Below are 14034 nucleotides of genomic sequence, written 5' to 3' on the forward strand. Positions count from 1 at the left end.
TTTATACCACCTTTCCCTGCCCTAAACACTTTCTGTTTCTGCTGCACAGACATGTAGGGCCCGATAACTTTAGGATGGCACTTAATCACATAACAGAGACAGGCAGCTGGGAGCTCCCTGGCCTGACAAAACAGGTTAGACTGGTGGCAGGCAAGTGCCCTGCTGCCCTGCAGCTCCAGTGGTGGGGTCTGGGGGCTGCTTTCAACCTCCCTGGGGAGTTAGGTCTGTAGCTACCTTCCCTTGTAGCTGCCCTGGCCCGTCAGGGAGGAATGCTTACAAGTGTCCCTTGGTGGGTGGGGGAGTTCCTTTCTGTTTAAACGTTAAGCATTCACAGTGTGTCTTTTATTTTCCTTAGGTCCTCTGCACCCAAGCAAGCACTTATTATGGGATCTATTTGTGCACATCACTGCTAATGTAACATCAACTACTCTCTGAGGATAATGGAATAAAGGGAAGGAAAAAGAGGGAGGGGGAGAGGGAGGGGAGGGAGGGAAGGAGGCAGAGAGGGAGGCAGAGAGAGAGAGAGAGAGCGAGAGAGATCCTCCCCTTTCCCCATTTTATCTCCATCCCAGACACAGGGCTCAGAAAAGCTCCACGGGCACAATTAACAATTGAAGGGTCACGAAGAAAATTGATAACATAATGTGATTTAAATAGGGAGAAGTAGGCGCCAAATTGAGTGATTTGAGGAGCATGTTAAACTGCTATTACAGCCGGGCGTGGTGGCTCACACCTGTAATCCCAGCACTTTGGGAGGCTGAGGCGGGAGGATCACAAGGTCAGGAGTTCAAGACCAGCCTGGCCAAGATGGTGAAACCCCATCTCTACTAAAAATACAAAACTTAGCTGGGCATGGTGGCAGGCACCTGTAATCCCAGCTACTCGGGAGGCTGAGATGGAGAACTGCTTGAATCCGGGAGGCGGAGGTTGCAGTGAGCCGAGATTGCACTACTGCACTCCAGCCTGGGTGACAGAGTGAGACTCCGTCTCAAAAAAATAAAAATAAATAAAAAAAATAAAACAATGCTATTACAAGATCAAAAAGTACAAAAGGTTATATGGTGACCTCTCCCTCCCACTCCTATTTCACAGTAGTTCCTCTCCCCCAAGGAAACCAATGTTACTCATCTACTGCATGTCCTTCCAGAGATATTTTATGACTATGCCAACAAACATATAAATATAGATATAAATTTATCGTAAATGTAAACGCTGTTCCTCTCAAAGTATCACTTAAACACAAAAAGGTGGCAGAAATTAGATTGTAAAACTTTTTCTCAAAATAAAGAGTTTTGAAATTCACAGTTGAACTCCTTCATTCATAAACATTTAAAAGTTAAATTGTTTGCCTCCAGAAATTAAGTTGGGTTCTCAGCACACAGTGGATACTTAAAAAATGTTTCCTTAGGTCTTTTTGTCGTTCCTTATTCAGAGCCAAGAGGACAATTACTCACTTCCTCTATCGATACAGAGAAATAAAATTTTATTTTTTACTATTAAAAAAGAGAAGTCTTGAAAAATTTTTACTGGATTCACTTGTGTTCAAAGATTTGCTTGATGGTAGCAATCATTTCACTGTGTTTATCAAAACATCATGTTGTACATCTTAAATGCGGACAATTTTTTAAAAGATTTGCAAACTGAATTTTAAAATCAGTTTAAAATCCCCATCCCGATAGTCTTCAGTATATTATGAATAATTAGCTAAGCACATGACATTAGAATTCAGATTAGGGGCACCTTGAAGCAGAAGAGCAAACATACCTGAGAGAATGAAGAAATGTTTTCTCACAATTACAGACAATCCTTAAAATATTAATATTTGGCATAACCTGAGACATCACATATTGACAAACTAAATTTCTTTATACATTTAAAGAAACACTAATACTCAGAGATATAGAACAAAATTGCACAGGAATGCTGAGATGATATTGCCTTTTCTGAACAGTCATCAGTTACACCAGATTTGTAACTTGATTGTTCACAAAATAAAACAGTACACTGTAGCACAACCAAATGGCTGAAAGATGGAGGTGAGTTTCAAAAGTACGTATCAGCAAAGGAAAATTCCACCGTTGTCTTTAAGCCTTAAGATAAAGGTGATTGAACTCCTCAGAACACTGAGTACTCTCCACAAAATATATTTTTAAATCCCCATTTATTTTCCATCCCTTGAGCATGTATTTATGAATCTGTCAAATCTACCTCCTATTTCACATTGTCCTTTAAGAAACTGGGTCTAGGGCCTATTAAATAAAAATATTTTCATGGTTACCTATATAGAGGCAATTTTCATTTGCATCATGGCTTGGAGTCAATCACCTGCAATGACCACGTGCTTCAATTCCCCGTCTGTCTTCTCAGGAAACCTCCCAGCTTACCTGCAGGCCTGGCATCAGTCATTTATCACCAACTGACACAAACTACAGAGCTCAACAACGGTCAGGGATGGAGGCCAAAGTCTGTGTTGAGACCTATAATTTGCAATCACCAAACTCAGTTTTAGACCTGGTCCTGTTTCAAGATCTGTGTAGGTCACTACTTCTTCAAAACTGGAGGGCTCTTAACAGCGCTTGCCCCTTACACAGTTTGGTTACGAGGGCCTGGTGGCCATGAGCCCCGGCTGTCAACAACTAATCAAGAAACATGAAAAGCAAGGCCCAGAACCAAGGGTAATTTTCACATTAAAGGTTAAGGTTTTTGCTTTCCATTCTCTATCAGGGCACCTGGATGGAAACTGAATGAAGAAATCCCTCAGTATAAGTGATAAAATACAATCTTCCCCGTTGGGAACAGTCATAAAGTGGCTCGTCTATTTCGTGTGAGGATGCCAACGTGGGCTTTAACACCACTGAATTACATTCAAAAAGAGAATACCTGACTCCACTTTGGAGTCATGGGCAGGGCGAGGGGGGAGGCAGGGGGCACAGCAGAGGAAGAGGGATGACTCAGATTATGGCTGACATCCATGTAATAAAGGGAGATTTGTACTGACTGCTGTGCATGTAACACACTGTGTACCATTAAATCTAGAAAAGGAGGGTAGCATCAGCCCACCCCTAACAACAAAAGATGGCTGACTCCAGAATTAAAACCACGGCTTTTCCTCTTCATACATTCAGAAATGTACCTCGAAGTCACTCCATGTTACCGTCTTAGGAATACAAAAGCTCCTCTTCGTTTGAGAAAGCAAGTAACTGGATATAACTTCCCACTTGGGACATAAGAGCAGGAGGCGTGCCTGTCTCCCCGTCTAGGCCTGACATGGTGGTGCCACCCACTCTGGGTCCTGGACCACTGCTCACCTTTCAGCACACTTCATGCTCTGACTTTATCATTAAGAGACCTGGGGACGTGGACCTCAGGAGTGGGTACCCACCCGGGCTGACCATGGATGTGGCGTCCGAGAGGCCCCACTAACCCATACGCAAGCAAAGACACTTTCAGACTTCGTCCCCACTCCCTACTGTGGCCTGTCCCCTGAGGTGATGCGGTCACCTGGGAAGCCATCCACCTCCAGCCACCACACAGGCACACACACCCTATCGAGCTCGACTGGAGCGGAAGGTGCTGGGTAAGAGGGTTGCAACAGAGACCGAACGGGGCAGACGGAACTGGACCACCTCTGTCCCTTTCGTTTTCCTGGGTTCCCAATGCAGAAACGTGGAAATGTGGTGGAACTGTTTTTAACGGTAGCAGAGAGCCAGAAAATGCAGACAGTTGACCTTGGGAACCAACACCGTCGCAGCGAGAAACGTAAAAGAAACGGAACACGCTGGCAAGTGAAGGGGGAGCACCGCCCGGCGCCAGGAGGAGCGCGGCGGCCGAGGGGTGTGGAGGGCGGGGGGTGCAACAGGGGTGCTCACCATAGATCATGGCCAGCCCGGTCTCGTGCAGAAAGCGCACCCGGCGGTGCTTGAAGAGCCAGATGGTGAGGATGGTGAGCGTGAGCAGCAGGATGAAGGTGAGCAGGCTCACGCTGTCTTGCCGGTGGCTCTCCTCCGCCTCCTTCTCAGTAGCGAGCTCCTCCATGGCGCTGCTGTCCTCAGCCGCCGCCCCAGAGGAGGAGGCCGAGGCCGCGGCCGCGACTCGCAGCCCCCGACCCAGCAGCAGCGGCAGCAGCGGCAGCAGCAGCAGCCGCGGCGGCGGCGCCCCGGTAGCCCGACCCGAGCCAGGGCGCGCCGCGTCACCAGACTCCATGGTCCCGGGGCCGCCCGCGCCTCCTCCCAGCGGGGACCAGCAGCCCGCGCCGTCGGCGGGTTCTGGCAGTACCGTGGACCTGCCGGAGTGGCCGCGGCCGCCGCAGCTCCTCCTCCTACTCGCGCCGGGCCGGGGCTGTGCCCGGAGCCGCGCGGGGGAGGGGCGCGCGCAGTGCGCAGGATCCCCAAGCACCGCCCCCCGCCCGCGCACCTGTTCGTCCCCCAGCCGCGCCGCGCCACGCCGCGCCGCCCCGCGGGCCAACCGAGCCACCCAGGCGGGGCCGGGTGTCGCCCTCGGGTCCGCGGGCCGGCCGCCGGCAGCTTGCCTCTCTGCGCTCCTCACCCCGTCCTGGCGCACCTGCCCAGGCCGTCTGGGGTCGCGGGGCCAGTTCATGGGCAGTCGCCGCCGCACTTCCTAAAGGGGACGCCAGAGGTCGCCGGCGCCTAGCGGGAGCATCGGCTTGGAGCGGCTAGCCTTGCGGTCTCGAGTCTCGTCTCTGGCGCCACGGCGAAGTGTTTAATCTCAGGCCAGTGTGCAGCCCCCCTTGGCCCAGTAAGGTGGGGGCTGTCAGTGAACCGAGCAGCCCCGAAGCCACGTTAGCCCCTACATCTCTCTTTCCTCATCTCTCAGGTTGCCTTCCAGCCCCAGAATCTGCTAGGTTTCATTCAAACCTCTGTTCTCATCAGACTGAAACGTGAGGACTGATAGGGAGTTGGAATCGGGGGAGGGCGTTGAAGTATCTCCTTCCTCACTTGAGGGAATAGACTTCGTCTGCGCTGTGCTACTAATCCCCTTGGGGAAGAGGGTTGAACCAGAAGGAACTGAACGCTTGCCATTCCTGGTAAATGAGCAGTAGCTGGTCTTAAGGTGGTGGTTGGGGGGGATGGGGGTTACCCTGATGACCCTTTCTTGTATGTTGCTCACCTGGTAGCTCAGAGTCTTTTAATGACTCTTAGGACGAAGCCCAGCTCTGAACAAAATTATGGCGTGGACTCTCAAGGATGAAGCCTCTTGGAACAAATTCTCAGGAAAACTAGAATCTTCAATCCGCCTTGCTCCTCTGGTCAAGGAAGAAACAGGGTCAGATTAATCACTGAATTCCCAGTGCTTAGCACTGTACTCGTGTTTATTGAACCACTCTGAAATCTCTACCAAAACTGTCCATGTTTTCGCTCCCAGGGGAGTTTGCATTTTTAAGAGGATTCATTGAAGAAGGTGATGCTTAACCAAATGGAATAATAGGGTAGAGGTAGCATTAGGTAAGAAAACTCTTTGGAGTACTGCAGCCTTCCTGGTTCCCCTGTAGGTGAGCACTCTGCCAAAGCTGCTTAGTGGTTTCTTTACAGCAGGGAAATCTCTTCATCTAGATTTTAGCTAGCTCCTTTCCCAACTCCTCTAGGCAGTCACTCAGCCCCTGCAAACATCCATATACCTTGAAGTTCCACGCAGGTTCCCAATAAAATTGCAAATACTTAAAACCTGGATGAGCACTGTATTGATCGTAATATTATGCCCCCTTGGGTGCCCAGTACTCAAGGACAGAATTTCTCTCTTTAGAAAAGCTCTCTTCAACTCAGGAGCTACCTTGAAAGTACAGACTTCTTAGTATTTGTGGCAGATTGTATTTTTTAAAAAGATGACCACAATCATATTTCCAATCCCAGAACCTTACCATCCCCCATCAGGAAGGGGCATCTATGTTCCCTCCCCTTAAACCTCAGTGGACCTTTGTGACTCTCTCAAAGAATATAATGTGGTAATGGAGATTATGTGATTTGTGAGGCTGGGTCACAAAAGGTAATCTAGCTCCTGCCTGTTTCATTCTGTCACTTTCCACTCTAGCTAGGCTGGGCACGGTGGCTCACACCTGTAATCCCAGCACTTTGGGAGGCCAAGGCAGGTGGATCACCTGAGGTCAGGAGTTCAAGACCAGCCTGACCAACATGGCGAAACCCTGTCTCTACTAAAAACACAAAAATTAGCCAGGCATGGTGGTGTGCACCTGTAGTTCCAGCTAGTTGGGAGGTGGTGGCACAAGCATCACTTGAACCTGGGAGGCAGAAGTTGCAGTGAGCCAAGATTGTACCACTGCATTCCAGCCTGGGTGACAGAGTGAGACCCTGTCTCCAAGAACAAACAAATAAACACAAAACAAATAAACAAAGAAATCTAGCTACCTGGAAGCTGACACACTGAAGAAACCATATAGAGAGATCATGTAGCAATAGGGGCAGATGCTACAGGAGACCCAACTTTTTGAGTGTTCCCAGCCCAAATGCCATGCATGTGAATGAATGAGTCTTCAAATCAATTCACTCCCAGCCACCATCTTACTGTAGACGTATGAGAGGCCCCAAGCAAGAACCATGTCGCTGAACCTAACCAGCATCTGCAACTGTAACATAATAAAATGATTGATGTTATTTTAAGCTACTAAGTTTGAGGGTAGTTTCTTCTACAGCAATAGATAACCAGAAGAGTATTTATTATGTTAAGTAGTTCCCTTGGGTAGAGTATGAAAAGACTAGTCCCAACCATTCACAAATACACACCAAAGAAAACACTCCATTATCTGTACATATTTATGTGTGAAAACTAACATATATAATACAGGAGTTCTGATTTCAGTTAACACAGAATAATCACACTAAACCCATTACCTGCTACTGAATGCAATTATAAAATGTGAACAGAATGCATGCAGCAACTATTTGAGGACTCTGGAAAGTAAATTGTACCACATAAACTGAGGAAAAACAACAGAATTTGAAGTAAAACTAAACTGGCAGTGAATTTACCATTTATTTCCTCCAGTCTCCACTAGACTGGACTCAAGGAAGCTTAAAACCCAGAAGGGAGCATCAACATGGACAGAGAGAGCTCCAGGAAAAGCAGAAAATTGGTCTCCTAATATTCAGAGAAAGTAAGAGAAATGTGCCATTTTTTTCTTTTCGCCATTCTCTTACATCTTGGCCAATAAGTAATCCCACTGTGGCAGCTGAGTCAACAGTGATAATGGAGACAGCAGTACCTTCAAGCACCCAAAATTGCTAAGGGAGGGGAGAACCTTCCTCTCTGTTTGGAGTAGCTCTGGTCCCAAGACAGTGGGGTCAAACCCTCAATGATATGTATTTTTTCACTCCGTCTGTCCTGATGCTTGGCCCAAGACATGGGCAGAGTTGCAGGAAATACATAACAGAGAGTATTAAATAAAGACCCAGATTTCTGGACAGGCACGGTGGCTCACCCCTCTAATCCCAACACTTTGGGAGGCCGAGGTGGGTGAATTGGTTGAAGCCAGGAGTTGGAGAACAGCCTGGGCGATGTAGCAAGACCCTGTCTCTATGAAAAATTTGAAAATACAATTAGCTGGGCACAGTAGTGCTTGCCTGTAGTCTTGGCTACTCAAGAGGCTAAGGTGGGAGGATCACTTGAGCTCAGGAGTTTGAGGCTACAGTGAGCTATGATCACACCACCATACTCCAGCCTGGGCGACAGAGCAAGACCCTGTCTTTAAATAAATAAATAGCCTAGATTTCTTGCCAATTGATTAAAAGGGGAACTCCAAGGCATTACAAAGTACCAAGGAGACAGTAGAGAGGAGAGGACCTTGGGAAAGGTCCTCATAAAGTTTTTATGAACTCCTAGGTTCACCCCAACCTACACATGGATCTGATCCTAAACAGCATACCAAAGACTGTGATAATTGAACTAAGAGGCAGACCACCACCCAAGCCCTAGACTAGCCACTGGATAAAGCACATGTAGGACAGATCTGAATAGCATTACAAACTTTTGAAAACTGAATTGACTTTGGAGCCACTATCCAGAAAAGGCATGTCAGAACTTGTGATCTAAACCCAAGCATGTCTATTACAAGCTAAAACCCAATATGAATAAAACAAAAACCCAATAAAACAAAAATATGAATATTTCCCCATAGTATTAAAACAAGATACAAAGCCTTATAACATAATATTCAAAATGTCCAGGATACAACCCAAAATTATTCAATACCTGAAGAACCATGAAAATCCTAACTTGGGTGGGAAAAGGCAAATAGCAGACACCACTGCTGAGGTGACACCAATGTTGGAATTAACTTTAAAGCAGCTATTATAATGATGCTCCAACAAGTAAGGACAAATAATCTTGAAATGAATGTAAGGATAAAAGACTCAGCACAGGAGTAAAAGATAAAAGAAAAACCAAATTGAAATTTTGTCTGGGCACGGTGGCTCACACCTGTAATCCCAGCACTTTGGGAGGCCAAAGCGGGTAGATCACGAGGTCAGGAGTTCTAGACCAGCATGGCCAACATGGTGAAACCCCGTCTCTACTAAAAATACAAAACTTCACTGGGCATGGTGGCACGTGCCTGTAATCCTAGCTACTGGGAGGCTGAGGCAGGATAATCATTTGAACCTGGGAGGCAGAGGTTGCAGTGAGCCGAGATCACACCACTGCACTCCAGCCTGGGTGACAGAGTGACACTCCATCTCAAAAATTTAAAAAAAAAGAGAGAGATTTTATAAGTGAAGAATGCAATAGCTGGAATTTTAAAACTGGATGGATGCAATAGCAGAATAGAGATGAAAGAGTCAGTAAATATGAAAATAGATCAATAGAAATTATCCAACCTGAATAGCAGAGAGGAAAAACTGAGAAATAAATAAACAGAGCCATAAAGACCTATAGGAGATAACAAAATATCTAACATTTGTGTCTTTAGAGTTACAGAAGGAGAAGAGAAACAGTGTGGTACAGAAAAAAAAAAAGATGTGAAAATATTGTAACCGAGAACATTTCAGATGAAGCAAAAGACACCAACCTGCAGATTGAAGAACCTCAGCAAACCCCAAACAGGATAAACCCAAAGAATGAAAGCATAGACATATTCAAACTGCTGGAAAGAAAATAAGTTTAAAACAGAAAGATAAAAATGAGGACATATTACATACAGGGTAACAACAATTTGGATGACTATGGATTTCTCATCAGAAACCAAGAAGGTCATAAAGACATGCACAGCATTTTCAATGTGCTGAAAGAACTATTAACCAAAAATAACACATCCAACAAAAATAGATTTCGGTGTGAAGAAATAACACCAATACTGTACAATCTCTTCTAGAGAGTCGGACAGTTGAAGAAAAGAAAGCTACTTACCAATATCTCTCATGAACTTAGACATAAAAAGTCTTAACAAAATATTAGTAAATTGAATCTAACAATGTATAAAAAGAAGTATACACCATGACCAAGTGGTATTTATCCTAGGATTACAAGGCTTATTCAACATGAGAAAATCAATCAATGCAATCCACCATTTTACTGTCTAAGAAGAAAAGCGGCCAGATGTTCTTCCCCGAGAGTCGTCGGGGTTTCCTGCTTCAATAGTGCTAGGACGGAACCCGGCGCTCGTCCCCCATCCTGGCCGGCCGCCCATAGCCAGCCCTCGGTCACCTCTTCACCGCGCCCTCGGACCGCCCAAGGCCCCCGCCGCCACCGCTTCAGCGCCGCGCAGCCACCGCCGCTGCAGCTGCCGCCTGTCCTTAGCCTCCGCCATGACGACCGCGTCCACCTCGCAGGTGCGCCAGAACTACCACCAGGACTCAGAGGCCGCCATCAACCGCCAGATCAACCTGGAGCTCTACCCTTCCTACGTTTACCTGTCCATGTCTTACTACTTTGACCGCGATGATGTGGCTTCGAAGAACTTTGCCAAATACTTTCTTCACCAATCTCATGAGGAAAGGGAACATGCCGAGAAACTGATGAAGCTGCAGAACCAACGAGGTGGCCGAATCTTCCTTCAGGATATCAAGAAACCAGACTATGAGGACTGGGAGAGCAGGCTGAATGCCATGGAGTGTGCATTACATTTGGAAAAAAATTGTGAATCAGTCACTACTAGAACTGCACAAACTGGCCACTGACAAAAATGACCCCCATTTGTGTGACTTCATTGAGACACATTACCTGAATGAGCAGGTGAAAGCCATCAAAGAATTGGGTGACCACGTGACCAACTTGCGCAAGATGGGAGCACCCGAATCTGGCTTGGCAGAGTATCTCTTTGACAAGCACACCCCGGGAGACAGTGATAATGAAAGCTAAGCCTCAGGCTAATTTCCCCATAGCCATGGGGTAACTTCCCTGGTCACCAAGGCAGTGCATGCATGTTGGGGTTTCCTTTACCTTTTCTATAAGTTGCACCAAAACATCCACTTAGGTACTTTGATTTGTACCATTCCTTCAAATAAAGAAATTTGGTACCAAAAAAAAAAGAAGAAGAAAAGCTGCATGATCATATTCACTGATGCAGAAAAAGCGTTGACAAAATTCAACATCCATTCATGATAGCTTTCAGCAAAATAGGAATAAAAGGGAACTTCTTTGACCTGATAAAGAGCAGGTACACCCCCCACCACCCCAACCCAAGAAAAAACCTCACAGGATATCTAGCATTATTCTTAAGATGAAAGACTGAATTCCTTCCCTCCAAGGTCGGGAAAAGGCAAGAAAGTCCACTATCACCACTCTTAGTCAACATTGTATTGGAACTCCAAGTCAGTGCACTAAGACAGAAAAAAAGAAATAAAAGGCATACGTATATAGCAGAAATCACACTATATAAGTTTTAATGGAATGCTGGGGAAACAGAGGAACTAAAAACAGAGGGAACAAAAAGAAAAGGGAGGAAAAAAGAGAAATTCTCAAAGAATATTAGAAAAATTCTCCTATTCATAGATAATATGATCATCTACTTAGAAAAATCCCATGAAATCTACAAAATCCTAGAACCAAATAAGTGAGTTTAGCAAGGTCTCCAGGTGCAAGTTCAGCACACAAAAACCAATCATATTTCTATATACAGGCTGTGTGCAATTGGAGATGATTTTTTAATTTATTATTATTATTATTATCATTTTTGGAGGAGTCTGACTCTGTCGCCCAGGCTGCACTGTAGTGGTGCGATCTCGGTTCACTGCAGCCTCCGCCTCCAGGGTTCAAGCGATTCTCCTGCCTCAGCCTCCCAAGCTGGGATTACAGGCATCCACCACTACGCCTGGCTAATTTTTGTATTTTCAGTAGAGATGAGGTTTTGCTGTGTTGGCCAAGCTGATCTCGAACTCCTGACCTCACGTGATCTGCCTGCCTTGGCCTCCCAAAGTGCTGGATTTACAGGTGTGAGCCACTGTACCCAGCCAAAAAATCTTTAAAATGTATCATTCACAATAGCATAAAATAAAAATATTTAGGTATAAAATTTTAACAAAACATGTCCAGCACCTATATGCTAAAATCTAAAAAATACTGATGAAAGGAATCAAAGAAGACCTGAATAAATGAAGAGACATGCCATGTTCATGGATTGAAAGACTAAATTTAGCAAAGATGTCAAATCTCTCCAAATTGATATACAGATTTAATAAAATTTCCATAAAAATCCCAGCCAAGTGAAATATAAAATTAATAGGAAAGTCAAAGTAACAGAACAGTCAACACAAAACAATTTTGAAAAAGAAGAATAAAATTAGAGGCCTCACAGTATCCAATTTAAGATGTACTGTAATGCTACTATGTAAAGTAATAAAGTGTAATCAAGGCAGGATAGCACTGGTGAAGGAATAGATATATACATCAATGGAACAAAATTAGAGTCCAGAAATAGGTCTACATACAAAATTGATTTTTCACAAAAGTGCAAAAGCAATTCAATGGACAAGGTACATTCTTTTCAATGAATTGTTTGGAATTATTGGGCATCCATACACAAAAAGAAGGAACTTTGAGCTAAATCTTATACCTGTACAAAAATTAATTTTAGGTAGATTATAGATTTAAATGTAATATACAAAACTGTGAAACAGTTACAAGAAAATATAAGAACACCTTCCTGATCTTGGATTAAGCAAAGAGTGCTCAGATATGACACCAAAAGCATAATCCTTACCTGAAAAAATTGATAATTGGACTGCATCAAAATTAAAAGTTTTTGCTCTGCAAAAGACACTTTTAAAGTAATGAAAAGACAAGCCACAGAGTGGGAGAAAATATTTGCAAAACATCTTCAACAAAGGACTTATATCCATAGTATATAAGAAATTCTCCAAACTTAACAGTAAGAAAACAACCCTGTTGAAAAATGGGCAGAAGGTGGCCAGGCGCGGTGGCTCAAGCCTGTAAGCCCAGCACTTTGGGAGGCCGAGACGGGCGGATCACGAGGTCAGGAGATCGAGAGACGATCCCGGCTAACACAGTGAAACCCCGTCTCTACTAAAAAATACAAAAAAATAGCCGGGCGAGGTGGCGGGCGCCTGTAGTCCCAGCTACTCGGGAGGCTGAGGCAGGAGAATGGCGTAAACCCGGGAGGCGGAGCTTGCAGTGAGCTGAGATCTGGCCACTGCACTCCAGCGTGGGCGACAGAGCAAGACTCTGTCTCAAAAAAAAAAAAAAAAAAAAATTGGGCAGAAGGTTTAAACTAACGCTTTACATGTGGATGAGAAATCATTACATGAAGAGATGTTTAACACCATTAGCCATCAGGGAAATAAAAATTAATACCATGATTGCCACCTATTAGATTGAGTTAGAATATTAAAAATAGAATGACTAAATAAAAAATACAACACCAATTGGAGGTGAGAACGAAGAGCCCCGGAACTCTCATACGTTGCCGGTGGGAATGCAAAATGGTAAGCCACGCTGGAAGACAGTTTGGCAGTTTCTTATAAAGTTAACATGCATTTATCCATAAGAACAAGCAATCCCATTCCTAGGTATATATGTATATATCCAAGGGAAGTGAAAACGTATTCATCCAAAAACCTGCATATGGATTTTTTTGTTGCTGTTTTGAGAGAGTCTCGCTCTGTCGCCCAGGTTGGAGTGCAGTGGCACAATCTTGGCTCACTGCACCCTCTGCCTCCCAGGTTCAAGCAATTCTTGTGCCTCAGCCTCCAAGTACCTGGAATTATATGTATGTGCAACCATGCCCAGCTAATTTTTGTATTTTTAGTAGAGACGGGGTTTCACCATGTTGGCCAGGCTGACCTCGAACTCCCGACCTCAAGTGATCCGCCCTCCTCGGCCTCCCAAAGTGCTGGGATTACAGTTGTGAGTCATCACGCCCAGCTTTTTACATGGATGTTATTAGCAGCTTTATTTATAATAGCCAAAAACTGAAAACAACCCAAATGTCCTTCAGTGGGTGAATGAATAAAAAACCATTGTATGTTCATACAATGGAATACCATTCAGCACTAAAAATGAATGAATAATTGATATACTAATAATTTGGATGACTATCAAAGGCATTATGCTGAGTGGAAATGAGTCTCAAAAGGTTACACACTATATGATTCCATTTTATGACATTCTTGAAAAGATAAAAGTATAGTTAGAGAGAACGGATCAGTAGTTTCTGGGGCTTAGTGGGAGGGGGAGGGTATAACTATAAAGGGATAATACAACGGAGGTTTGGGGATGATGGAACCATCCTATATTCTGATTGCAGTGATGGTCGTATGAGTCTGTACATGTGTTAAATTCAAATAATTGTACAAGAAAAATAAATATTACTGTAAGTTAATTTAAATAATTTTTCTCTGTCACGTGTTAACAAACCCTCTGCTTGCCCTTGGACATGCTACAATTTTATATTAGTTTAAGATGGTGGTTAAGGCCTCAAGAAGTCCCCAAGAGCTGTGTCCTGGGTTCAGGTGCCCTGAAATGTGGCAGGTAAGGAAAACTGAAACCTTAAATTCAGGCACACCCACAGGATACTATGAAATATATGGGCATAAATACTAGCATCGGAGGGGC

At 44.6% G+C, this 14034-nt stretch overlaps 1 protein-coding gene and 1 pseudogene across 37 annotated transcripts in view; one reads left to right on the forward strand and one right to left on the reverse strand.

The window, feature by feature from the left end:
* SLC9A7 (solute carrier family 9 member A7) overlaps positions 1-4266 on the reverse strand; it is a 150093-nt gene extending 145827 nt beyond the window's left edge. For all 37 annotated transcript variants that reach the window (XR_013412798.1, XR_013412797.1, XR_013412796.1 and 34 more), the window contains exon 1: positions 3870-4266. Coding sequence is in view for 6 of the 37 variants with exons in the window: in XM_077988566.1 (XP_077844692.1) it covers positions 3870-4203 (334 nt within the window). In the remaining 31 variants the exon portion in view is untranslated. The remainder of the gene's footprint in view (positions 1-3869) is intronic.
* A 5297-nt stretch (positions 4267-9563) lies between these two features.
* Positions 9564-10338, forward strand: LOC711147 (ferritin heavy chain pseudogene; annotated as a pseudogene).
* The last annotated feature ends 3696 nt before the right edge of the window (positions 10339-14034 follow it).

The sequence above is a fragment of the Macaca mulatta genome, chromosome X (assembly GCF_049350105.2).
Source record: "Macaca mulatta isolate MMU2019108-1 chromosome X, T2T-MMU8v2.0, whole genome shotgun sequence".
Taxonomy (NCBI): Eukaryota; Metazoa; Chordata; class Mammalia; order Primates; family Cercopithecidae; genus Macaca; species Macaca mulatta.